Source organism: Bubalus bubalis, chromosome 21 (genome assembly GCF_019923935.1).
Source record: "Bubalus bubalis isolate 160015118507 breed Murrah chromosome 21, NDDB_SH_1, whole genome shotgun sequence".
Taxonomy (NCBI): Eukaryota; Metazoa; Chordata; class Mammalia; order Artiodactyla; family Bovidae; genus Bubalus; species Bubalus bubalis.
In genome coordinates, this window is record NC_059177.1 from 41,294,468 (window position 1) to 41,320,341 (window position 25,874).

Below are 25,874 nucleotides of genomic sequence, written 5' to 3' on the forward strand. Positions count from 1 at the left end.
TTATATTTCTCTAACGATTAGTGAGGTTCACCATTTTTCATGTGCCTCTTGGCCATCTTCTTTGGATATATGTATATTTAGGTCTTCTGACCATTTTTTGATTGGATTGTTTGTTTTTTCAATATTGAGCTTCAACTGTGAAAGTCACCCATTTACTTCTCCCTACAAATGTGGCTATCCCCTCTGAGCAGCCAAATAATTTCAGAAGTTTTGGGGTTTGCTTAGGGCAGATCTATCAGGAAAAAGATATCTGATTCTTCTCCCACAGATGACTAAGGGCTTGTGTCTTTGGCTCAAAGCATTCTCCAGGACACAACATGAGAATTCTAGAGCAAACTTGTGAGATGGTTGCCCTAAGATCCAGGTATAAGCAGAATACTGTCATTATCTTAATTCCATTGTCCTGGAATGCATCATACTCTGGAAATTAAATTTTGTTAAAATTACATTCATGCCATTTATATTTATGGTTGATGAATATTCCATGAAGTCTTCTTTGAGTTACTGAAGTGGATATGTTAATATCCAGTAAAGAAAGGTATGGCCCAAACTGTCAGTATGCTTCTTTAGAATTATATTAGTTAATTTTGGGGGTAATATTTCTACCTTTCTTATTTAAAAAATGTCACAGAAGTGCCTACATCGTGAGTAGGAGATGACTTTTGAGATGCCACCTACTTTGATTCAAAACTCTGCAACTGTACTTCTCAACTGTGCTACTTAACTCAAATTAATTGAATCTTTCTTAAAAATACTTCATGGTCATCCTGGTGTTTTTTGAAGTGAATTAAGAATTATTTTAAATATTTGCAAGGACTAGGATTATTTGTTAGAGCAAATAATTCATTTTACAGGGTCTGCGGAAGTCTGCAGTACAAGCTGGAATGTTCCTTGTTTGTCATTAAACTACATACTGATCTTCGTAGAGATGAATACAGATTTTTTTAATTAGTTCAGAAGAATGACTGATTCTTTTTTTCTTAATTCTTCATCATATTATTTGATGCTGACTTACTCCATATTCATACATACACATGCTAATCAGCTTCATCAGAATCAGTAATATTTTGATGGTTTGATTTATTTTAGTGACTTTTCTATTCTGAATCCCTAGAATAGATCAGATATGGAAAAATAAATGGGAGCAAGCCTGAGCAACTTTGAGAATAATATTCTGCTTGTCTTCTTTAATTAATCATCAGAATCAGTACATTTCCATTTCTCTGTCATGACTCTATATTTAAATAGTTCATATTCGTCATGGAAATGCTCATAAGATTATTTTTAAATCATCAATTATTATTCTTGATGAGCAAATTCCAAACTTATCAAAAATTTTTTTAAACAGAAATGCAGCAACAATAATGATCATTTGCTGTAGTTAGGATGGTTCTCAGTTTTACAGCATCTCATTTTGTTTTCAGCTCCAGCAGACCTTTGCAGTTTTTTTTCTTTTTGGTTCATGAAGTGGTATGGGAAGCCCCAGAGAGAATATATGGGCCTCCTCTGACAAGCACACTCCAGTGGGTGGTGACTGCTCAGAGGTGGGGCTTCCTTGGCAGCTCGGTGATAAAGAACCCAACTGCCAACGCAGGAGATGCGGATTCAATCCCTATGTCAGGAAGATCCCCTGGAGGAGGAAATGGCACCCCACTCCAGTATTCTTGCCTGGAAAATCCCATGGACAGAGGAACCTGGTGGGCTTCAGTCCATGGGGTCACAAAGAGTGGGACATGACTTAGTGATTTTTCTGCAGAAGCCTAGCAGGGATTTTTTATAGCACATTGGTCTCAGGTTTCCAAAAGAATAACAACAACAAAAACCCTAGAAGTTGCAAGGACTGTAAAGGCCTGACTTTGGGAAGTCACATAGCGACGCTCTCATCACCTTCCACTGATCAAAGCAAGCCAAAGGCCGGCCCAAACTCAACAGGAAGGGAAATAGACTCCAACTCTTGGTGAGAGGAGCAGCAAAGTCACTTTGCAAAAGGACATGTAGCATGGGAGGGATTCTCGTGTTTTATTGGTGAATAAATATCTTTAGGCATTTCACTTGATTTCTTTCCTGAATTTTGAGTATTCTGAATTGGCTGTGTGTCAGTAAGAGTTCAGCACAGGGCCTGGAATGTTGCCACCTCACTTTAATGTGACAAAAACTCCCTACATGTTCATCCAAAAGGACAGAGACAGTTACTTCTGGACTGGTGGTGAGAGTGAAGAGGAAGAGGGCAAGAAAAGGCATTATCCAGTTTTTGATAGTCCTTGGTGATACAGATGATGCTATGAGAAAGTCAATGGCTCCCAATAATTAGACTGTCTAACAAGCAATGGGATTTTCAGTTCATCTGACAGCCTGACTCATTGACATTGACTGTAATATCTAATCTTCCTCCGATCTGTCAGCCCAAGGGAGCCCAAGATACCTTGAAGAAACTGAAGCTCAAAGATGAAAAAGGGCGAAAACACAGGCTCTGTATCCCTCTGGCTTGCTCCTGCTGATACGAGATAGGTCTCTTATTCTTGATCCCATTGTTCACAGTTCCCTGGTAGAACAAGGGCATTCTCAGGGCTTCCTCTGCCCAGCACTGAGCCCCCTTCCACTGTAGGGTTATATGTCTCCTTTCTTCATTTGAAGCTGAGTTTTTCTCTGGCCCTTGGCAGTTTTGCACAGTGTATTTGTATTTCATGAAAAGCATGAATCTCTTCCATGAACAGGACTCTGGCAATGGAGGGCATGCTTTTAATAAGAGGACTCACAGAGACTGAGTCATGAAACCTATAAAAAGTATAACATCACAAAGCTATACTTAATAACATGGACTTTGGACTCAGATGGGTTTGAGTTGAATCCTACTTTTAGTCTCATCTGGAATGTGCTCTCTTGCACATATTTCTTATTTTCTATAAGTTGTAATTTCCTCATCTGAAAAATAGGAATTATAATAGTACTTCACTGATTTGTTGGAAAGAAGAAGTCAACGAGAGAGCGAGTACACATATAAGCCAAACAGTGATTTTGGCCAAAGGAAGAATGCCCGGCAACTTTGATGCACCCATTGCTAGGCCATTTTCAAGGACAAAATATTCTGGTTCAAATTTGGAGAAATACTTTCTGATTTTAGAAGGTGGAAATGCAGGACCATACTGAAAAGTTGATCTAAGACCCCTAGTCACTTAGATCTGCCTCCTCTGTGCTCCCACAACAGTCAGTACTGATTTCTATCAATAGCACTCATCTCTGCATCATGGGGCTTCCTTTGTGACTCAGCTGGTAAAGAATCCACCTGCAATGTGGGAGACCTGGGTTCGACCCCTGGGTTGGGAAGATCCCCTGGAGAAGGAAAAGGCTACCCACTCCAGTATCCTGGCCTAGAAAATTCCATGGACTGTATAGTCCATTGAGTCTCAAAGAATCAGACACAACTGAGCAACTTTCACTTCATTGCATCATGGTCTTCCCTGGTGGTTCTGATGGTAAAGAATCTGCCCGCAGTGCAGGAGACCCAGGTTCGACCCCTGAGTCAGGAATATCCCCTGGAGGAGGGAATGGCTACCCAGTCCAGTAATTCTGCTGGAGAATCCCACAGAGGAGCCTGGCGGGCTGCAGTCGATGGCGTCACAAAGAGTCTGATATGACTGAGCAACTAACACTGCACTTTCTCTGTGTCATAACAGACTGTTAATGCTACATGACAGTTTGGGGGAATAGAGAGTGAACTCTTCAAAGTCAGTTACTGTGTTGCATTCATCTTGGCATCCTAGATCTTCACACAAACCCCAGACTGAAAGCAGGCTATAGACGTAGGATGGATGGATGAATGGGTTGCCAGCCAACCCTCTGGTTGGTTCACTCCTATTTGTGAAGTCCACTGTAAACTTCATCTGAACTTAAATGCCTTTGTTGACTTTCTTCAGCTATGAGAAATCCCTTGGTCTACCACAGGAACTAAATCATGATTGTTGATCTTCTCTTCTTTAAAAAAAAAAAACAGTTATTACTAAATTAATGTCTATACTTTAGATTATAGGGTGAGGCTAGATCCTGTTTGATAATCTCTTTCACAGCCTTTCAGACATGATGAGTACTGGATAAATATATTAAATTCAACAGAGTAGGTTACCTTCTTGGAGGGTTATCATGCATGTTGGCAGAATAGTCTCTTCAGAGGTGTTAATTACGCACCAAGAGGACCCAGGAGAAAGGGAGCTCTTGCAGCCTATGAGTAATATGGGATTTGCCCACTAACAAGGCCTAAGAGTCTTCAAATTAAATTATGTTGCATCTGTGATATTACCTTAAACCAATTGGCATATAAACAGTGGCAGCAGAATTTCGAGAGCTGTCTGCTCTTCTTCAAGATTAATTTGCTTTCCCTGAGTTGTTTCTCTAGGAACCACATGTAGCACATGGTACCCACTGTCTTAGGGTAGTATGCTATTTTCTTCTTTTTAATATGAGAGTTGTGAGTTAATTTTATTTATTTATTCATTTTTTTAAAATTTTTGAACATGCTGGGCCTTTATTGCTGTATGGGCTTTAATAGATAAAGTTTGTCTGAGACCCCGAGTATTCTAGGTAGGAACTACTATTTTCCAGGTATAAAAGAGTTTTTTTTTTTTTTTTTAAAGGATTTTACCGTTATAATTTTATTTCCCTTTGGGCTCACATGAAAATTTAGTTTACATTAAAAATGAGTTGACATTTCTCTAGCTCTCATCCAACATTAATTCTAACCATGCTAGATCTGAGGGATAAACTTCTTTGAATAGAAAACATATATTGCAGTCTATCCCAGTCTCGTGTAGATGATTGTAAAGTAACTGGACGTCATCACCGTTTGATCAGGATCTTAGTACTCAGGAGTGTCTGATGCAAAGATCTGGTTTGCTGTTTATTCACTCGTTCCAGCAAGACGTATTAAGTATCTCTGGTGTTGTAGGTGGTGGTAAATTAGCAGTAAACAAGACACATGCTTTGCTTGTGTGGAGCTTCCATTCTCATCTGGATACTTAGTAATGAAGCAACAAAAGTGCCAGCTGGTGGCGAGGGCTATGGAAAGATTAAAACAGGGGAAAGGGAGAGTGATTATAGGTAGCGGATAAACACCCTAGCAGTTAAATGCTCTTTTGAGAGACTGGCATTCAGATTAGGATCTGAATTAGAAGCAGCCATGGGAAGATCAGGGGGAATTGATCCAGTCAGAACAAATAACTGGAACAAAACCCCCCAAATCTAGGAAGAAGCTTAGTGTGTTTGAAGAACAGAAAGAAAGCAAATATCGCAGATGGTTAATATACATGGGCTTCCCAGGTGACTCAGTGGAAAACCATCTGCCTGCCAAGACAAGAGGATGCTGTTCGATCTCTAGGTGGGGAAGATCCCCTGGAGGCGAAAATGGCAACCGACTCCAGTATTCTTGCCTGGAGAATCCCAAGGACAGAGGAGCCTGGCGGGCTACAGTCCATGGAGTTTCAAAGAATAAGACATGATTTAGCAACTAAACAGCTACAACACAGTATACAGGAGAGTGGTGAGGAAAAAGAGACTGGGACGGTGGGTAAGCCTCACTCAGGATGCAGCCTATGCTGAGGGTGAGACTCGGGCTCTGCTCTGGCTGTAGGGGAACTGAGAAAAGATAATTGATCCTGATTTTCTGATACGCAAGTAGTGCCTGGAATGACCCAGAGTTGCTCTGCTGCTGGCCAGGTCAACTACTCACACTGCACCCAGGGGCTGCCGACCCCCACTATGTGTAACGCCAGGCCCCACTGCCTCCCTGTAGAGTGACGTGGAGCCCACCTGTGTGGGTCATTTCTAGGTTTAGATGCCTGTGCGGCCATCCTCAGAGTCCCAGCAGAATAAAGAAGTGATCATACGTATGACCACCAGCTGAAGTAAGCATATTTGACAGTAATCTCCATTTCACTTTTTTTTTTTGCATCAAGATATGTGTGTGTGTGTGCTGCCGTCTATGGGGTCACACAGAGTCAGACACAACTGAAGCGACTTAGCAGCAGCAACAGCATGTGTGTGTGTGTGTGTGTGTGTTATTTGCAGATAAGATGACTTTTTATTAAAGGGTTGGGTTGCCGGGAATACTACGTCAGGACAATGTTGCCTGAATGGGCTGGTGAAAAATGTTTACCTAAATGAGAATGTGTTAAGTCTGTTTAACTGTTTTGTGACATGTTGTATTACTAATATTCAGTTAAAATGATAAATGAATGTGATGTATCACCCTGCAGTTAGGTATACACAAGATAAAATACCTCAATTCAGCCATTTTGGTTCAGTTTCATAAACAGCTGGAGTCATTAAACATTAGGTTAAGCTAAGCCTTTAGCACCAGGCAAGCAAAATGAACAGGTATTGCGATTTTTATGACATTGAAAATGAAAAATGTTTTAGATGTTATTCATTTTACTTAAGTTACATTAGACACAAAGATTGCCAGATTCATTCCACCCGTTTTCACAGTCAGCAGTTGTTTAAATAAAATATTATTCCCTTCCCCACCTAGTTGCTGTGTGTAGACACTGCCAACCACAGTAATTATGAATGTTGTTGGAAGCTTGCAAAGTTGTCATCTTGCTGTGGTTTGGTGAAGTCAGAGCCTAAGGGAGGGTGTAAATTAAAGCAGAGAGGAGGAAGACTGGGAAAGGTCTCTTTTAACAACGACCAAAAAAAAAAGCAACTCAGTGGGAGTGGAGGCTGGCAATCTGCTAAAAGGAAATGAAAGGAAATTCTTCATTTCTAAACGGTTCATTGACCCATGATAATAAAGCAGCCCTGCAAAGAAGGATAATTATCTTTTTAAGTATCAGATGCCCTGTGGGTAAAGGCCTCCCTTCTCCTCTCTTGAAAAATGAACTGAGATTAAACAAATACTCCTTTTCCTAGTTTACCATTGACATGAATTTCCTGGTTATAAGCAAAAGTAATCAGTTTTCCCTTCTTCTTTTTCCCCCTTGTCTTATGGAAATCAAGCCCGCCCAGCTGAGCTCAGTGCATTTCCCCCTGGGCCCTGAGTCCTACCAATAGTATGGGGAGCTAAAGTGCTTGATATTCTGGTGAGACTAGCAATTGCAAAGTTGTGGTTTTATTATGCCCCTTAGCTCCTTGGCTCAAGGCAGAAGCATGCTTTTTTTTAAAACAAGAAAAACGAAAGACACAGAAAAGAACATTAGCTTTTTTTCTCCTGCTGGTACCTGAAAAATAAACAAGAAATTCAGTGTAGCTTATGTGTGTATACATATGTATGTGTACATGTGTCTACGTGTATGCCCATACATATATGATGAGTTCAAATACCAAAAGGAAGTGAAATGTTATCGATGATGTGACATTGAATATTTATTTGCTACCCACAAATGATCAAACATGTATCCTTTTTCTCTAGACTCCTGTTTGTTCAGACCAATAATGTAAATATGTTGACTAGTCCAACTAATAGAATACATTAAGATGGTTTCAGTTGCACAGACAACCTAAATTGCTTAACCACGTGGCACATCTGCTTGTTATAAATGAAGTTTTTCAGAATGTCTACTCTCCTTTAAAAAAGAAAACTGCTATTATCTTTTCATTAGCTGTTTTTCTAGAGAGATTTTGATGTTAAAGTCTTAACCATGATGCTCTTCATAGAAAAACCAAATAAATATTCCAGTTGCTTTTCCAACCCAGAGCCTTTGGCTCCTTGAGAAGACTGAGCTTCAGAATAGAGTTCAGGAGATAAAGGTCCAGAATAGATCGTGCCTCGTGGCATAATTACTTCAGCCAGCACTTAAGCCTTTTTGAACACTGATGTCTTTTTCTCTTAAAAGAACTTTCTCAGGGCACCACAGCTTCTCCTTCAGAGTATAATTAGCCATGTTTGTCAGCTCTGTTTGAACTCCTTGGAGTTCAGTGGTTGGTAAATATTTGTTCTTTTATCCCTTAGCCTTTGTGAGTTCAGGCCCTGGGGCTGATTCAGTGCTATGGGTATAAACTTCTTGGCGAAAACGTTCCCTAAAGCAAGCAGAATGTACCTTAACAGACCTCACTGCAGACGTCCTCGTGTGTCCCCTCCGGCCAGTGGAGCGCTTCCGAGACATGAGTCCCGAAGAAGTGGCTGACTTGTTTCAGGCAGCACAGAGAGTCGGCACGGTGGTGGAGAAGCATTTCCAGGGCACCTCGCTCACGTTTTCCATGCAGGTGAGTATACAGAGAGCTCAGAAATTAGTTTTCATCCTTTTCACATTTTCACATTGAACTCGCTCCCGTGACAATGTTTCCCCATTTTGTGCAGTGTAATATTGGCTTCCCAGGTGGCTCAGTGGTAAAGAATCCACCTGCCAGTACAGTAGATGCAGGAGATTTGGGTTCAATTCCTGGGTCAGGAAGATCCCCTGGAGAAGGAACGGCTACCCCACTCCAGTATTCTTGCCTGGAGAATTCTATGGACAGATGAGGCTGGCGGGCTACAGTCTATGGGGTCGCAAAGAGTCGGACACAACTGAGCAACTGAGCACGCATGCAGCCTGATACTGGGTTGGCCAAAAAAGTCCGTTAAGGATTTTCTGTAAGATGTCATAAAAAAGAAAAAGTCCAAACAAACTTTTTGGCCAACACAGTAGTTTTGTTTTTCTTTTGTTGTTTTCCTCTTGCATGATTTCTTTTGTCTGTAGTTTGTCTGTAGTGCAGATCACAACCCATCAGGTTGACTTTAGGACCCACTAATGGATTGAGAACCAACACGTCTGAAAACCACTGATGATACAGGTGTGCTTCATCTTGGCTACAGCCAGGCACAAATTCTCACCCAGGTAGTCTGGGTCCTAGGAGTCGAAAGGCTTTCCTAAATTTGCAGAGTTCTAGTTTAACTTTGAAATTTCTGATTTTAAAAACAGTGCTTGTTCTGCTATTCCAAACCAGATGAACATTTACTTTTGCTTTATATCATGGCTAATGACTGAAATTGTTTGCCTATTTTCAACTATTTCAACAAATAGCTTTGTCGAAATAGCTTCAGAAATCCCAGGGGAGAACCCAGAATAGGGAAAGAGTCCAGCTAGAATAACACTTCCACCTTTTCTCTCAAGGTCAGAACACTAGGAAGGGCCCACTTTCCCTGCTGTTGCCGTGTGAGAGCCCATATTCTTGCTCAATGGATTATGTTTATAGCAGATTTCCTAAGTTGAGACTTAAAGTCATCAGACATTAATTAAACTACATCTGGCTTAAAGATAACCAAAAGGTATGATACTTCACCTCCCCAAACATTTCCAGTCTTCCATTAATGGAATTAAAACCATAGCCAAAAGCAAAGAGCATGAAAAGTAGGAAGGGGGTTGGCTCACTGGATAATTTGTATCATTTTTATACATAACTTCTCACTTACTCTCAGACAGAAATGGAGAACTGTCAGGTTCTACACATTTGAAGCTCATGGTCCCCTTGAGGAAACTATAAATTAACACACAATGAAATTGGATCTAAATTATTAATGGGCGCTATTTCTGAATAAGCAGGAGATACCACCTATCTGTTCTCACCTCTTTTTTTTTTCTTCTTTGTTTTTCTGTTTCCAGGATGGCCCCGAAGCTGGACAGACTGTGAAGGTGAGTGCTTATTATGTGCATACAAATTAATAGGGGGTGATTACGAGAACTAATAAAAAATCACACTGAGTCATTTAGAGCACATTACTGTTTGACTATGTTATCTTCGAGGTCAGAGAGACCCTCGGCATTAGAGCCATAAATCCTGACATTATAAACTTTGCCAAGCAATATGTTTCCCATTAGTTTACAAGACATTTACCTTTTGTAGTAAAATTATTACTGTCCAAATGCTCAAACAGAAACTAAATAATGGAGTCCTGAAATGCAAGCCAGAGTCCAGGAAGCTCATGGGAGGTGGTGTCTAGGAAGCAGCGCAGATGCCGGGTTTGGATTGCTGTGTCTCTGGTGAGGCCGGGACGCCTCTGACTGCCTTCTATTTCTCTATGCCGTCTTTTGTTGCTTTGCTAATGTTGAGCAGAGGGCTTGCTCATGTGGTGGCCCCACATTTGGGTTGTCCCCTCACTCCTCGACCTGTGTTCCCCTCTGTTCTCTTTCTCTCCACCCACACACCAACTCTTTTCCTCCCTTTGTACTCAATACCAAAGGTCAACGTGATGTAGTTAGTGGAGCTCAGAAATGGGTTTTAAGTGTGCCAGAAGAGGGAAGGAGGATTTATTGGGAGAGTCTCTGCTTTCTTAATAAAATAAAATAAGAGAATGAAATCCTGGATGATTCTGAAGCTGAGTTTCAGTCTCCTTCATACAAATGCAAATTCCTATGCAGTTAGTTCCTAAGCCAAAATCATAGAAAAGTTCTTTTTTTTCTCCCCCACCTCAATGTTAGAAATCAGAAGCAAGTCTAACTGGGGTGTTAATGTTACATTTTTGTAAAATAAGGTTTTATGGCTTTGAGACTGGCTGTGAGCAAGTAAGGTAATGCTTGGTTCCAAGCAATGCCAAATAAACTTAATGTGCTTTTGATGCTCATCTGCATGTGGCTGTAAAATGCTTAACACAGCTACCACGGGGCTTTTAACATAGAATATCTGGGAAGTTCTTTAAGGAGCAAATGTAATTCCTTATGATAAAAAAGAGCTTAGGCTTGCTCCAGACACATAGTGTGATAAAGATGGAATTCTCAGCTTTTCTCAGCCTCTGTGCCTGGCTTCCAAACATGCAAATGGTAAAAAACAAAAAAAACAAAAAACCCCACAACAGTCTAATAGGAGTAGCTTCATTTTGAAATTGTTTTTTGAAATACAGAGACCCAGTTGCTAGACTTTTTTAAAAAATCAATATTCAAATATAAATCCCCAAACTAGCAGATGAGTTAGATGCTTACTTCATGCAGTATCCATTTAATGGAATTCCTTCAGCCATTCACAGTAATGCTGCAAAGGCATAGGAGTAACGGGAGAAATTCAGACCTGGTCAAGAGGCGGGCGCAGGTTGATAGAGTGCACAAACGATACACAGCTGAAATGTATATGAGTATATGGGTTATACGATCTCAAACGGTATTTCAGGATTCTGAATGGAACATTAAAATATTTCCTAGACAAGCAGGCACTGAATAGAGACAAAAAGTAGATTAGTGGTTACCAAGGGCTGTAGGAAGAAGGGAATGGGAAATGAGTACTGAGTAAGAGTTTCTTTTGGGGATGATTAGTGGTGGAATTAGTGGTGATAGTTGGCAGCATTTTGAATATTTTTAAAACCTACTGACTTGTGCATTTGAAAATGGACACTTTTATGTTATCTGAGTTATATCTCAATTAAAAATGGCAATAAAACTTAAAAAAGAAGCAAAAAAAAAAAACACCAAAAAAACCCAACAAGCACCGAATCTAGTATGGCTGACTACCATGGCTGTAGACTCTCTGACTCCTAGTAATGACAACTTTTTCCTGTCCCAGTGATCTGGCCAAAATGTTTAATGATTTTGTTAGCTTTGGTGGTGATGATGGAGTAGTTTTCAGAGTATAGCACTCAGATATAAATTGTTGAGTGTGGTTCTTATCATTATTACCATTGTATTTTAGCTTAAGCTGTTTGTTTTTAGATTACAGTTACTGGAAATTTTTTATTTTCTTTTCAGTTTTTGGTAGATTATATTCTTTTGGACATCTTTCAGTTGTTTCCTATGTGATCAGAGGATTTCTCCCATATGAATTAGCTGGGCCATCTCAAACCCTTTGTGTAATATTAAATGGCTAAAAGAAACCATCCACATGCATTCGACCCTTGAATAACAGAAGTTTGAATGGTGAGGGTTCACTTATATGGGCATTTTTTCAGTAGTAAATACTACAGTAATACAGATCAGCGGTCGGTGGAATCTGCGCATGCAGAAGTGCATGTATCTGGGCTGACTATAAATTATACATGGATTTTCCACCTCGAGGGAGGTTTGGAACTGTTAACCCCCAGGTTTTAAGAGTCAGCTGTACATACAACTGGGCTTCTCCAGTGGCTCAGCAGTAAAGAATCTACCTGCAACACAGGAGACAAGGGTTCAATCCCTGAGTCGGGAAGATCCCCTGGAGGAGGGCATGGCAACCCATTCCAGTATTCTTGCCTGGAGAATCCCATGGACAGAGGATCCTGGTAGGCTACAGTCCATAGTGTCACAGAGTTGGATGTGACTAAATTGACTGAGCATGCACATACATACAACTATAATCTCAGTGGATGACAAAGTTTTGAAAACTGTCCTTTTAGAACAAGTCTATGTATCAAAATTTGTCTATTTTTTCTAAGTATGATTCTTATACTGCTGCTGCTAAGTCACTTCAGCTGTGTACTACCTACCTAAGAATTACTTTTCATGTTACTTTAATAGAAAGGTTGATTCCGTTTTTAGTCTAAATCTACTGACTTAGAATCTTTGTGTTTGGGGCTTTTGCGTCTTCACTGTTAACACGCGCATCCTATGAGTCCTCTCAGATTGTAGATAACTAGTGTTGCTGTTCCACGCTGATAAGATAGCGTGTGGTGATGGCCCCGTAACCTTGACCCTAGGAAGCCAGAAGTCAGCCCTGCCAGAGAGCAAAACTGCATTGTCAGTATTCAGCTATTGGGTTTTGGTTTTTAATTATTTATTTATTATTGCTTTTGGCTGCGCTGAGTCTTTGTTGCTATATGGGCTTTTCTCTAGTTGCAGTGGGCAGGGGCTTTCTCCATTGTGGCGCAGGACTTCTTAGTGCAGTAGCTTCTCTCGTTGCAGTCCTTGGGCTCAGGAGCACAGGCTCAGTAGTTGTGTTGCACGGGTTTAGTTGCTCTGTGGCATGTGGGATCTTCCCAGACCAGGAATTGAACCCATTTCCCCTGCACTGCATGGTGGATTCTTAATCACTCGACCACCAGGGAAGCCCCTAGCTATTGGGTTTTGAAAACAAAATCTGATTGAGCATTTCAGATTTTGAAATTCATACAGTCGAATATTATGAGGCAGTATTTGACAACCTGCCATGGAAAACGCAGTGACTCTTTTGTTTGTCTTTGCTTCTGTCTCTTGATATCCCACCTAATGCCTGGGTTCTAAACCATTTTTGTCTCACACTGCATGGTAGTAGCAATAAGCCCAGGAATGGTCTCTTCCTCTGAAGCAACCGTTGTTGTTAGGGGAGGTGCACCGCTGAGTCAGCCTCTTGAACATGGTGCCCCTTTAGGGTTTTTGTTTTGTGGGCTTTAAATTCTTCTTGGCGAAGAACAAGGTGGGCTAGCTTACTCAGAGAGGCATTTGTGACAGGAAAGAAAAATATCAAACGAAAAAAGTGACCTCTTACTTCTCAGCTGATTATTCACTCTCCTGTTTGAGTTTAAAAGTAAGAGGGCACCGTTATCCACCAGGTGATTGGTGAAGCAATTTGAATATCCTACAGGCTTGAGAAACGATCCCTTTTTTCTGGCCTCAACCATGCACCACCATATGTATCTACACATGCATACATATGTACATATGTATACATATCTTGATACATAGCACCATGTACAAGGGGCTTCCCATGTGGTGCTAGTGGTAAAGAAGCCACCTGCTGATGCAGGAGTCACAAGAGATGCGGGTTCAGTCCCTGGGTTGGGAAGATCCCATGGAGTATGAAATGGCAACCTGCCCCAGTATTCTTGCATGGAAAATTCCATGGAGAAAGGAGCTGGTGGGATATGGTCCATGGGACCACACAGTCAGATACAACTGAGCAACTAAGTGCACAGCACCTCATCATGTACGTGTACAACCAGATGCTGCTTTAGCATTAGCCCTTCCAGACACCACCCCCCCGCATCTGAAGCAGCCCTCCTAAGCCCCTCACTCACTATCCTGTTTGCCTTCGTCAACTAAAAACAAAACCCCATAACCTAACAGTTGTGGGTTATGTTTTATTCTGAGACCCTACTGAGGACTATAGCCTGGGAAGACAGCCTCTCAGATAGCTCAGATGAACTGTTCCAAAGAGATAAAAGAGAAGCCAGGATATATAGGAGTTTTACTAGAAAAAAATGTAGTAGAACATCAAAAGATTACTGATAATCACACAAAAAAACCCTTCATCTCAGGGTAATGATTTTACTGCTTTTTTATGTATGGGAAGGTGCAAGAGTCTGGCTTGTTGAACTCATCTCTTTGATACACATCTTTACTACCTAGGGCCAATATCCACTTTTTCTCCCTCCTGAATTCCCCTGAGGGTGCATGTAGGAGCTGCTGCAATAGCTGATGGCTTAATGGCAGGCAACGTTCTTTGTCCAGGCCTTTTGATTTCCTTCAGGGTCTTCTTCACTGTCTTTTATTTGTTGGTATGTTACTTTTTTTCCCTGAACCATATTGTTTCTTTAGTCCCTGGAGAATGTAAGCTTCATGAGAACCTGCATTTTGTCATTGTTTACTGTGGCTCTCTTGGGTGGTATGGGGAGGAGGGTGGAGATGCTAATGATAGAACAAATCTATGCTCCTAACTTTATAGAAGCACATGTTGTATTTCAATGTGCAGTCGGAGGTGTGGGTTTTCTGGAGTTTCTATCAAGACTCTCCCTTATTCTTCCATCACTGACACAGACCAGAATTTCCACTAATCCAATTCCCAAATCATACTCGAAAATGTAATTTCAACTAGCCACATCATTAAGGCAATGTTCTGTCCTTTAAAAGAGATGCTACTGAGTAAGTTTAATGTGAGCTTTTAGAGCAATTACTATGTACGTCTTTAGGTGGGAGAGTGCTTTAGATATATTAAAGAGAGAGATTTATGGCAGGCAGGTAATTTAGAATTTTATAAGAGCTATTTATAAAATATGCTTGCTTACACTCTTCTGTGTTTATGGTGCTTGAATCCTCTACTTAGATATTTAATTTTATAGTGTTAACGCTGTGGGAAGTGTCTCTTATTAACTGTTGATACATTAGTGATTACTCTTTTGGATTGCTTTCGGAAGAACAAAGAAAGAACTCCTTCAAAGAAATGTGATTTACAAATTAAAATAGCAATAAACAAGCTCTCCATTCACTGAGGAGTTTCTTTGGTCCCTTCCACAAGATTTGCTAATCTTTGCAATTCATGAACTTAGAGGACATTTTAGCTCTAAGTAAAAGTCCAGGAGCTAATACACTTTGACATCAGTAAGAGGCTCCATAGAAGTTTTAGCTTTATGAATTTGGGCCAGCCTCTTAACCTCTATGAACATTTATTTCCTCATATTTCAAATGGGGGGAAACCCTAGCAAATATATTGAGTGATGATGAGAAGAAACCAATATGAAGATGGGAATAGAATGCCCAGCCCACCACATCTTATTCCTAGGGCCTTATACATGTTTCTTTCTTTTTTTATTACTTACTTACTTACTTAATTTTTGGCTGTGCTGGGTCTTCATTGCTTTGTGTGGGCTTTCTTTAGTGACATGATCAGATCAGATCAGATCAGTCGCTCAGTTGTGTCCAACTCTTTGTGACCCCATGAATTGCAGCACGCCAGGCCTCCCTGTCCATCACCAACTCCCGGAGTTCACTGAGACTCACGTCCATCGAGTCAGTGATGCCATCCAGCCATCTCATCCTCTGTCGTCCCCTTCTCCTCTTGCCCCCAACCCCTCCCAGCATCAGAGTCTTTTCCAATGAGGGGCTATTCTCCAGTCGTGGTGTGCGGGCTTCTCACTGCGGTGGCTTCTCTTGTTGCAGAGCACAGGCCTAGGGCACGTGGACTCAGGAGTTGCATCTCTAGGGCTCTAGTGCAGGCTTAGTGGTTGGGCACACAGGCTTAGTTACTCTAAGACATGTGTGATCGTCCCAGACCGGGGATCAAACCCGTGTCCCCTGCATTCGCAGGCATACTCTTAACCCTTGGACCACCAGGGAAGTCCACGTTTTTGTTCATTTTAATCTTACTCTCAGCTTTCTTGTCCTTAAGACAGGCTAAGGTGTCACTTTATGAGGCTGTTTGTGGTATACAGGTTGTTTGCAGCCCTGTCTAGTTCATTTATTCATACAGTAAATTCTCTCACTATTAATTACTGCCTTTTAGCTTACATTCTTGGGGGAAAAAAAACCACTTTGTTCTGATCATATCACTTGCCTAGTTTGAATATCTAGTTTGAACTTACAAAATTGACCACTTGAACATTCAGACATCTGCCTTATTACTCGGGGTATGGAATCTCAGCCCTGATAACTTTCAACCTCTGCTGTATCCCTTGCTGGTAATGAGTAAGCTGTGCTCCTGAACCAACAGTGTTCTTCACCACGGCTTAAAGTAGGCTTCAATAGGACAGAAACCTGTCTGCCCCCTCTGCTGGCTCAGTAGGTCAGATGTGAGACCCAGGGCACTGCATTTTAACAGACACGGTCAGTGATGTTCATGTACAGATCTCTCCAGTGCAGAGCCACTTAGCAAAGAAGTTATGGGATGTGGAGGGGTGTCCATATAGCAGCTTGCTTTCCAATCCAGAAGAATTCCTCATATTTGGTGTGCAGAGAAAGGAGAAACCAACATCTTAAAAATCAAAATGATTCTTACTTGACTGGTATTTATTATTTTCATCTGGAAAGAAATTTCATGAGAGCTATAATTTGCCAGAGAACTTTTATAATTTGATTAAAGCCAAGAGGAAAATCACCTTGCCTATGTTTATATTAATGTGTGTGTCTACTGCTGAAGAATTAGTATCTTCAGGACGCAATCACTTTTATCTTCTGCAGTTGCCTTACAATTTGCATCTCTGCTCTGAAAATGAACCCAGTTTGCCTGAATTTGGTAAATCGAAATTCAGTTTGGTGTTCACGGGATGGGTTGGGTGTACAGGTGGGAGTGGACACCTCCAATCCCATCCTTCCCCTTCACTTTCCTTCCCTGCCTGGTGATTTGGAGGCAAAAGCCCTCATCCCTGGCTTTCTGGGCAGGAGAAGGGAAATGAGCCTGTCTTTCCCCTGTGGCAAAGTTTCTTCCTTCTTTCTTCTTCTAAACCCTTAAGCCCTCTTCTAAGTGAGTATCAAATCACTGAGTTTTTCCATTTCTACTTAGTTAATCTTGAATCGCATGATGCCATTTGGGTCAAAGCACTGAAAGGAAAATTAACCAAACTCTCTAGTCTTCTTCCATTTCTATTTGTTAATTTCCCCCCTGTTCTCTTAAACTCAAGGGCAGCTTAGGTGGATCGGAGGGGAATGCTGCAGATGGAGTGAGGGTGGAAGGGAAATGTCACCAGGACTACACTCCTGACGAAGAGGGAGGACTCTGCAGCCAGATGGCCTGGTTTCCTTCCCAGACCTAACACCTATCATTTCTATGACTCTTGCAAAAGTCAACCTTTTTTTAGCCTCATCTATTTATAAGGTTATAAAATGAGGGTCTTAATAGTATCCTGCCTCATAGGGGTGTTGTGAAGATCAAACATTACAATACATGTAAATGTCTTTGACATAGCACTTGACACACAGGAAAGTCTCAATAAATATTTGCTATTAGTTTATAATTTTCACTTAATCCTCATGAATCTAAAAATAGGGCATTGATATTTTATAGTTAGACTAAGGTTTATGGAGGCAGTCACTTAACAACAATGATAAGAACAACAACACAAGTTACAAATAGGAGAGTTGGGATTCAAACCCAGGCTTGTCTGAAAGCCTGATTTTCCATTATATCATCTGAGCTGATCCTCAGAACACCTTGTACTCAGTTGCTGTTGTTCAGTTGCTCAGTTGTGTCCGACTCTTTGCGACCTCATGGACTGTAGCCCGCCAGGCTTCCCTGTCCTTCACTGTCTCCCAGAGTTTGTTCAAACTCATGTCCATTGAGTTGATGATGTCATCCAACCAGTTCATCTTCTGTTGCCCCCTTGTCCTCTTGCCCTCAATCTTTCCCAGCATCAGGGTCTTTTCAAATGAGTTGGTTCTTCACATCAGGTAGCCAGAGTATTGGAGCTTCAGCTTCAGCCATCAGTCCTTCCAGTGAATTTTCAGGGTTGATTTCCTTTAGGATTGACTGCTTTGCACTCTGTAAGCATAGCCAAAGATACATAAGGAGGTGTTTTGTAAATATTTTGTCTCCCTCAACACAGATTGATCTGCATTATTTTTCTCTGCTTAGAATAATGTGACTTCCATCTAAAACTACTCAGGGGACTCTCTCTGTAATTTTATTATACAGGTGAAGGTTAACTAACCTAAATGCTACCTTATTGCTGGATGCCAATTTACAGCAGAATTATATGTTTTAGATGTTTAATTTTTCATTAGTGCTACCAAACAAATTCCTTTAGTAATTGGAGGTCCTGACATATAGCAAAGTGGGTATTGGCTGTTAAATTTATTTGGGGATCTGTGACACAAAAATGTGGCAAATATTTTTATGCTTTTTTAATGTCAGTGTTTTACAGGTTTCGGTGGACTATCTTTTCCACCTGATGCTCAGAGTTTGGGGGTTTATTTTACTCACTGTGAAATCAAATATATTGTGAAAGGCAAAGTGCTTTATAGACCTTAAAGTGCTACGTAAATGTAAGGCATTATTATTCAGACTCACCTTCTTCCCTCTGTTGATGCAGTTGGGCACTTATTCTGTGTCATTTTGCTGTGAAATACTGGGTGCTAAGTACTAATAATCACTGAAGATACTGTTCTCTCACTATTTTGCTGTGTATGTTTCAGGTCTAGGACAATGTGCATAAAATTCTCTAACTCCATGTAACCACTTCATTTTAAATTTAAAGTTTTAAACCTGTGACATCTACATAACTGGCTTGGGTAAAATGTTTATTTTGTTTTTTAAAAAAAAATGAGTAGTTAAAACTTGTTCCGATGAATCCTCTGACAAGGATTGAATAGTTTGGACTAAATATGAGTGGTCAGTTCAGTCTTCTCAGATGATTAATTTGTTACAGGCCACATTACACACCTTAGATACAGAACAGGGAGTGAAAGCCCCTAAAATAATGGGTGCTTTGGTTGAAACTGGACATTTCAGCTCAACCAGATCCAGACAAAACTGAAAACATTTGTTTCAGTACTCAGTAAAAATAATAAAATATAAAAGGAGACATCTGTTTGAGTGTAAAGTGTGTGGATCTATATATTGCTTAGTGAAAGAGGCAGCACTGTGTTGAGATGCCCCTGGTTTCAGGGCCAGGTGGAAGGGGCACCCTGGGTTGTCCAGAGTGCAGGGACCTTTCACCGCCTACCTAATATGGTCCTGGTTTTCCATTATATTATTTATATTTTATGAAGAAATATAGGAAATTATCTCTATAATTTTTTATTTCACAGGCATCCCATCAGAAGAATTTTCCATTGGGACATGATTCTGCTCATCCATTCTTTCTTCTGTCTTTATCTTAAACACATAACTAGTGCTCAGACTTCCTATGTTCAAATCTCTAATTTTGTTGTTCAGCTGTTCAGTCATGTCTGACTCTTTGCAACCCCATGGAACACAGCACACCAGGCTTCCCTGTCCTTCACCATTTCCCAGAGTTTGCTCAAACTCATGTCCATTGAGTTGATGATGCCATGCAACCATCTCATCCTCTGTCACTTCCTTCTCCTCCTGTCCTCAATCTTTCCCAGCACCAGAGTCTTTTCCAATGAGTGGGCTCTGATAATGGGGCCCCTAAAAAATGGTTTTTGAAAAGTCCCCAATTGATTATGATGGTTACACAGATTTATGAACTGCCATTTTATTTGTGTAGCTAAATATGTTTTGATTCTATGTGACCTAAACTTGCAATTGATTCTGGTACTTACCCAGATTTATGAACTGCTGTTTTATTTGTTTAATATTAATAGGTTTTGATTCTTGATCTAGATGACCTAGATTTGATTCTTATTCCCAAATTCATCCTGAATTATTCTGTTTGTCCTTTATGCCAAAGCCATTACTAAAGTAATTCTCAAGGCTTGAAAAGCAGCTGGAAGACTTAAGGGTTTGATGACCAAGCCTGGGTCAGAGGGAAGGCAGGGTAATGAATAATAGACATGGCAAGGTGCAGAGGCACATACATGGAAGAATTCAAATAATGACCTTTCTAATGACATCTGAGTGAAAAACATTGGGTTGGTGAGAATGTGTAATGGCTGTGGGGCCACACACAGTGAGAAATTGTCCTCCAATTTATTTGTGAAGTATGTCAGTGCTGAGAAAGGATAGTTTTGAAATTTTAACCTGATGTGTCACGAAACATCAATCCTACACCTTCAGTCTCAGAGCAAATCCTCTTGCTGGAAGAGCCACTCATCCACCAAGATGAGGGAAAGAGAGACATAAATTGCTAGAAGCCTTCTGAATCAGATTAATCCCACGCCACAGAAGGAAAGGATGAAAATGATGGTTTGCAATCCTTCTGGGCTCATTCAATATAAAGATAATTGTTTCGGCTCTTGTAATGAAAACCCACATTTCTTTCCCCTGTAGTTTTGAATACGCTTTTCTTGTTCCTGATGGTTCATGAAAAATAAACATGAAGTTGTTTAGGATGTTGACCTTGCCTAAAGTGGTTTAGAAGAATAACCAACATAGAGTGAACAAAGTAAACTCACATATTCTTTTACTTTGTGGCGAAATCCATTTATCCTAATGTTCATATTCACATCTCTGCTCCCTGCCCCAGGGTCTGTGTATCAGTGTTTGGTCCCTGAAAAAAATTTTTTCTAATCATACTCTCTAGATGGGTGCCCCGAAAATCGCCCAACAGGACCTTTTATTTGTGTTTCAATTCTTCTGTTGGTTATAAATTGTATGAACTCCCAGATGTAATCCAGTTCTAGCAGGGTAATTTTGAGGACACTGTTTAATCTTTGAAGGAATAAATGTGAGTCCAAGCTCAGCTCTTCTGTCACATGACCAGGGATGAAACTCATTCTTGAGGAAGAACCTCAGAGCAGGGGATGACTCAGAGAACCCCAGACAGGCATGTGACCTTGAAAGTCCTGTAGTATCTCTGCCTTCCCGTAAATGATCCCGCTCTGTAGCCTTTAAATCGGTCCTACATCCTTCTCTACACCTGGGAACCCAGTGTGCTCTACGGTAGCTGCTTCCAGCCTGGAACCGCTCTGCTCTGTGATTGAGGGTGAGGATTCCCTCGCTGTCAACAGCATCCTGTTACGGCCTCCCGGGAAATGAACATCCTGCCTGCCCGTGCTTTTGTATTGGGTTGGCCAAAATGTTCGTTCGGGGTTTGTCCATAACATCTTACAGAAAAACCTGAATGAACTTTCTGGCCAACCCAATATCTAGGATTCATTCTTTAATTCATTCATCCATTGCCTGCTGTGTTCCACATATTGGTACAGGTCCTGGGAGAATAAGAGGAATGAGGCATAGTCCTTGTCTGTCTTTAAGGACAGGTAAAATAGGGCTATAAGAGAGGAAGACTAAGAAGGTTGTAGAAGTTGTATATTGTTGTTTACTCACTAAGTCCCATCTGACTCTTTGCAACCCCATGGACTCTACTCCCCCAGGCTCCTCTCTCCATGGGATTCTCCAGGCAAGAATATTGGAGTGGGTTGCCATTTCCTTTCCGGGGGAACTTCCTAGCCCAGGGATTGAACCCATATCTCCTGCACTGCAGGAGGATTTTTTACCACTGAGCCACCAGGGAAGCACAGAAGTTGTATAGTTCATATTAATTCCTTCTACCTGTATTGATTGAGTACCTACTATGTTTCAAGCACTTCAGGGAACTGGGATACAATGAGAGGAAAGACTGCCAAGGAAAAACTCTCACCTTATTGTCTTTCTCTACATGAAAATGAACAAGTAAAATAATTGCAGATTTTGAGGAGTTTTAGAAAGGCTGTAAATGGTGCTGTGAAAAAGGAGAACATGGGGAGAGTGAGGGGGATGGGGGATAGGGGAATGGGCTGCTTCAGGTAGGGTGGTCAGAACAGGCCCACTGCAAAGGTGACCCATAAGCTGAGACCTGAGGAATGAGCAGAGTCCAGCCAAAGAAAGGGCTGGGGAGGGAAAAACTTCTGGGCTGAGGAAACAGCAGCAGAGATGAGCTTGGCAAAGTCAAGGAGCTTGCTGGAGCCTGGGTGGGCAGGGCTTCAGGGTGGAGAGAGAGGTGATGATGATACGTTTGAAGAGATGAGCAGAGGCATTGTTCTACCGGCATAAGTACAACACCACTGTAAGGAGTCGTACTTCTATTTTTAATGTACCTATTGTTTGGATTGTATTCTAAGGACAGAGGGTATTTCACTTGTGCTCAGTATGGTGTATCCTCTACAGTGATCTGGCTTTCAAGTTTCTAGGAAGTTGCATAGTTTGGTGTCATATCTCTTCTGGGCACTGCTTGTCTCCCCAGAATACCCTCCATACTCTGCTCTTTAGCAGCCAAGGAGACAGGATGCATGTGAATCCATCTCTAGCTCCAGGTGCTAACCTCATTTAGTTAATCCAGAGGATGGCAAGCTTTTCCATAAAAGCCCAAATGGCAAACATTTTAGGCTTTGAGGGCTTGATGGTCACTGTCACAATTATACGATTACCTTTAGAGCACAAAGGCAGCTATTCAAAGTATGTAAATGGATTTGTAAAAATGGGTGTGCCTGTATTCCAATCAAACTGTATTTGCAAAAACACAGAGAGCAAGATTTGGCCCAGGGGCTGCCCATTGCTGGCTTCAGCCAACTCTTTGCCACAGCGATGACTTTGATCAGCCTGACCTAAGTCACTTAGAGAGTAAGATTCCCTCGGCTTCAGAAATAGCTGTTCCCAGATCCTGAAGGATATGTGGGAAGGCATGCTTGTAAATAAGAAGGCACTGACCCTGATGCTGCTGGCCACCATCTTAGTATTCCCAGGATTCCAACCTGCTTTAGAATGAACCAGATGCTGAGGCCCAAATGGCAGAGATGGAAAGAAGTTGGATCCTTGGTCACATGATCGGGGGTTCTGAATTAACCAGCCCTGAATCCTGTATGACATCTAGACCTTTTGGTTACATGATTTAATAAAGTCCCCATCTTGTTTCATCCAGGAAGACTTGAACTTTCTGCTACTGTCCACGAAAACCATCCTCCATTTGATCATCTCCTCTAAAATATTCAGTTATTGTTACTCCTTAGTATGCTTAACTGGCAGTTTGAGTCAACAATTTCTAAAGTGTTTCTGCAATATCTGCAATACTCATCAGATGCCAGTGGGGATTGTGGAGTGAAAGTCTGCGAATCAATGGCCCTAGAAGAGCTTAACTTCCCAAAGGCTCCCTTTAGTGCATGACCACAGGGTAATTCCATTAACTTTAATGACTGGTGCTGTACAAAATGGGTCCTGTTAGTCTATTCTTCCCCTTCTTTCTGTGTTAAATCTTCTCCTGCAGCTAATTCTTCAGGGTAAGGTATGGGCACTGATGCCATTCATTCCTTGGCCTTTATTAATATATGCAGGACTCTCTCTCAGGGAAGGAGTGCTAAGTGAGTACATTAAAAATGAATCCACTGCCCCATTTGTGGACTGTGAGAAAACCCCAGAGTCAGGGACATCGATGGATTATTATTGATTGTTCTAAGATCCAATAAAATCATAAATATGGCTCAGAACAATGACTGTGGCCACATTAGCAAATTATCAAATCCATAACTTGCTTCGGAGCCTGGCCTCAGAGATTTAAATAAAGTGCCAGAGGGTAGAAAGTTGTATTTTAGGGATGTGACAAACCAGGGCTAGGAGAGAGAAATTTATGATTTAATTTGCTGTGCAATCTAATTGAGAATAACTATTAGATTTTCTTTAAAGTGAACTTTGATTAGGTTTTAGGTGTCAGAAATAAACTGGAGATAGGGGTCAGTTTACACTTTTCTGGGAGTCTGTTGGGAGGGGAAAAAGAAGGTATTCATCGCATGGAATGACTTTCCTGGGTGACCTTGCTCCTTGCCTTCTGTTCTTATTTCCTTTGTTCAAATAATTAGGTTATACCTGAGACTAGCTGGTTCTTCCCAGAGACTTGCTTTTTACTTTCTTCACCAAGTGTCAATTTTCTCCCGTTTAGAAATAAATCAATTCGAAATGAAATTACCCAGAGCGTTCATTTTTCACCATCTAGTAAATGAGTCTCTCAAAAGAACACAAGGTCCTCCCTTTTCAGCTCTGGCTTAATAAAATCCTTCTTCTCCACGGAAACGGTGCAGAGCTGTTGTGTCTGCCTTCTCCAGGCTTTCCATCTTTGGTGGACTACGTGTGAGGCGATATTTGCTCTGTAAAAGGTGCCGTCGGCCTCTCTGTAGGGTCCCACGTTTATTTTCTGAAGATCTAACCTGAAGTTGGGCTGCCTGATTTACAGTTCTAACACGTAGCATGTGGAAAAAGCTGGTGTGGCATTGTAACACCCACTAGCCATTATAGGAGTTCACTGGAAGCTCCGGCCTCAGACGGCCTCCAATCACACACACACACACGCACGCACGCACGCACTGGTGGCTGGATTTTCAGGAATGGGTTGACTCTCTTTCAACTCACTTCAGTTAAATGGAAAAGTGATTTGCACAAAGGTAAATGAGATTTCATGGTAATCTGTGTAGAACGGGCTGACGGACTTTTGCAGACAGTCAGCGGAAGCTTGAAAACCCAGCTGAGAAATGATAGATTACTGCTAACTGTCCTAATTATCCCTTGACACTCTGTTGAAACCTGACTAAATTTTGCTGAAACTTACAAATAGGAAAGAAATTTAAGGTTTAATAAATTATCCATAATAGAAATGCTTAAAAGAGAGAGAGGAAAGGGGGAGAGAGCACGAGCAAGTGTCGTAGCCTAAGAGCTGCTACTGATCACCCAACAGCTTCTTGAGCCGTAGAAAGAGGCAGGAATTCGGTGAGGGAAATGTGTTAGATAAATTATAATTTTAATTGCCAACCTAATTGATGATATTTAGCATGCTTGTTAGGTTAAGGAAGACTCTGAGTCAACTCCCAAGGTCATTACGTTAATAGACCTAGTAAGCGTGTAATTTGCGATGAGTTGATTTGTGAACATCTTTGTTCTCTGTAAACTGCCTCATCATCATACTAGCTTTAAAGGATCACGCACGGACTACATGTGTTTGTTTCTTGGTGTTTTAGTACAGTCATCTCGTACTTACCCATCTTCTCTATTTTATAGCCTTAGTTCACATAGAAGTCCATGTAAAATGCCTAGAGTGATGGCTAGCTTACTGTTTTAACAGCCATCTTATTCCAGTTTGGAGAACTCCAGTTAGAAAAGTTTACTGTAGCTGCCACAGCTGCTGCTGCTGCTGCTTCTCCTTCCTCTTTTTTTTAATATCCTCTTCTTCCTTTCTTCTCCCTCTTGCTCTTCCTCCTTTGCTTCCTCTTCTTTTATCTTTCTGTGAATCAGCATGGCAAGAGCGAATGTTTACTCTTTCATCTTTCTCTCTGGAGTCTGGGCATTCTGGATTAATTCTGTACTTTCTCTCCTTTCTTAAGAGAAAGAATTAATTAATTAATTAATCCTATTAATTCTGTAGGATTTGAAAGAAATGTGTCCTCCTTCCTTTAAGGACTCATTGGTGCCTTTAACTGTATAGGCAGCCAGCAGCAATTTGCCAAACTGGTTCCCCACATCTAGATGTTGTCTGTTTTCTGACTCTTTTGTGTTAAACATGTTGCCTAGAATCACAAGGGATTCTGAAGATGAAATAGGAGCAAGTGGTATATTGCAGTTCTTGGAACATCTTGTATATGTCTTAAGCTTGAGGGTGATTTCCCCAAGTACAGAGCCTTACCTAAGTCTGGATATTCTTACTGCAGATGAAGATCATTGAAAATTAAATGGTTAGAAAGATCCTCTTGGCAGGCACTGCTGTAAGGTGGTATTTCTTGTCTCCTTTCCATATTTTTGAAGAC

The 25,874-nt window shown here is 41.1% G+C and overlaps 1 protein-coding gene across 26 annotated transcripts in view; it reads left to right on the forward strand.

Annotated features, from left to right (window-relative positions):
• Positions 1–25,874, forward strand: part of FHIT (fragile histidine triad diadenosine triphosphatase) — a 1,535,374-nt gene that overhangs the window by 1,218,064 nt on the left and 291,436 nt on the right. For 25 of the 26 annotated variants that reach the window (XM_044933638.1, XM_044933642.1, XM_044933643.1 and 22 more), the window contains 2 exons: positions 8,048–8,193; positions 9,570–9,599. In XM_044933638.1, coding sequence (XP_044789573.1) covers positions 8,048–8,193; positions 9,570–9,599 — 176 coding nt within the window. Of the gene's footprint in view, positions 1–8,047; positions 8,194–9,569; positions 9,600–16,733; positions 16,911–25,874 lie in introns of those variants that run through there. The other variant, XM_044933654.1, reaches the window with a different exon arrangement.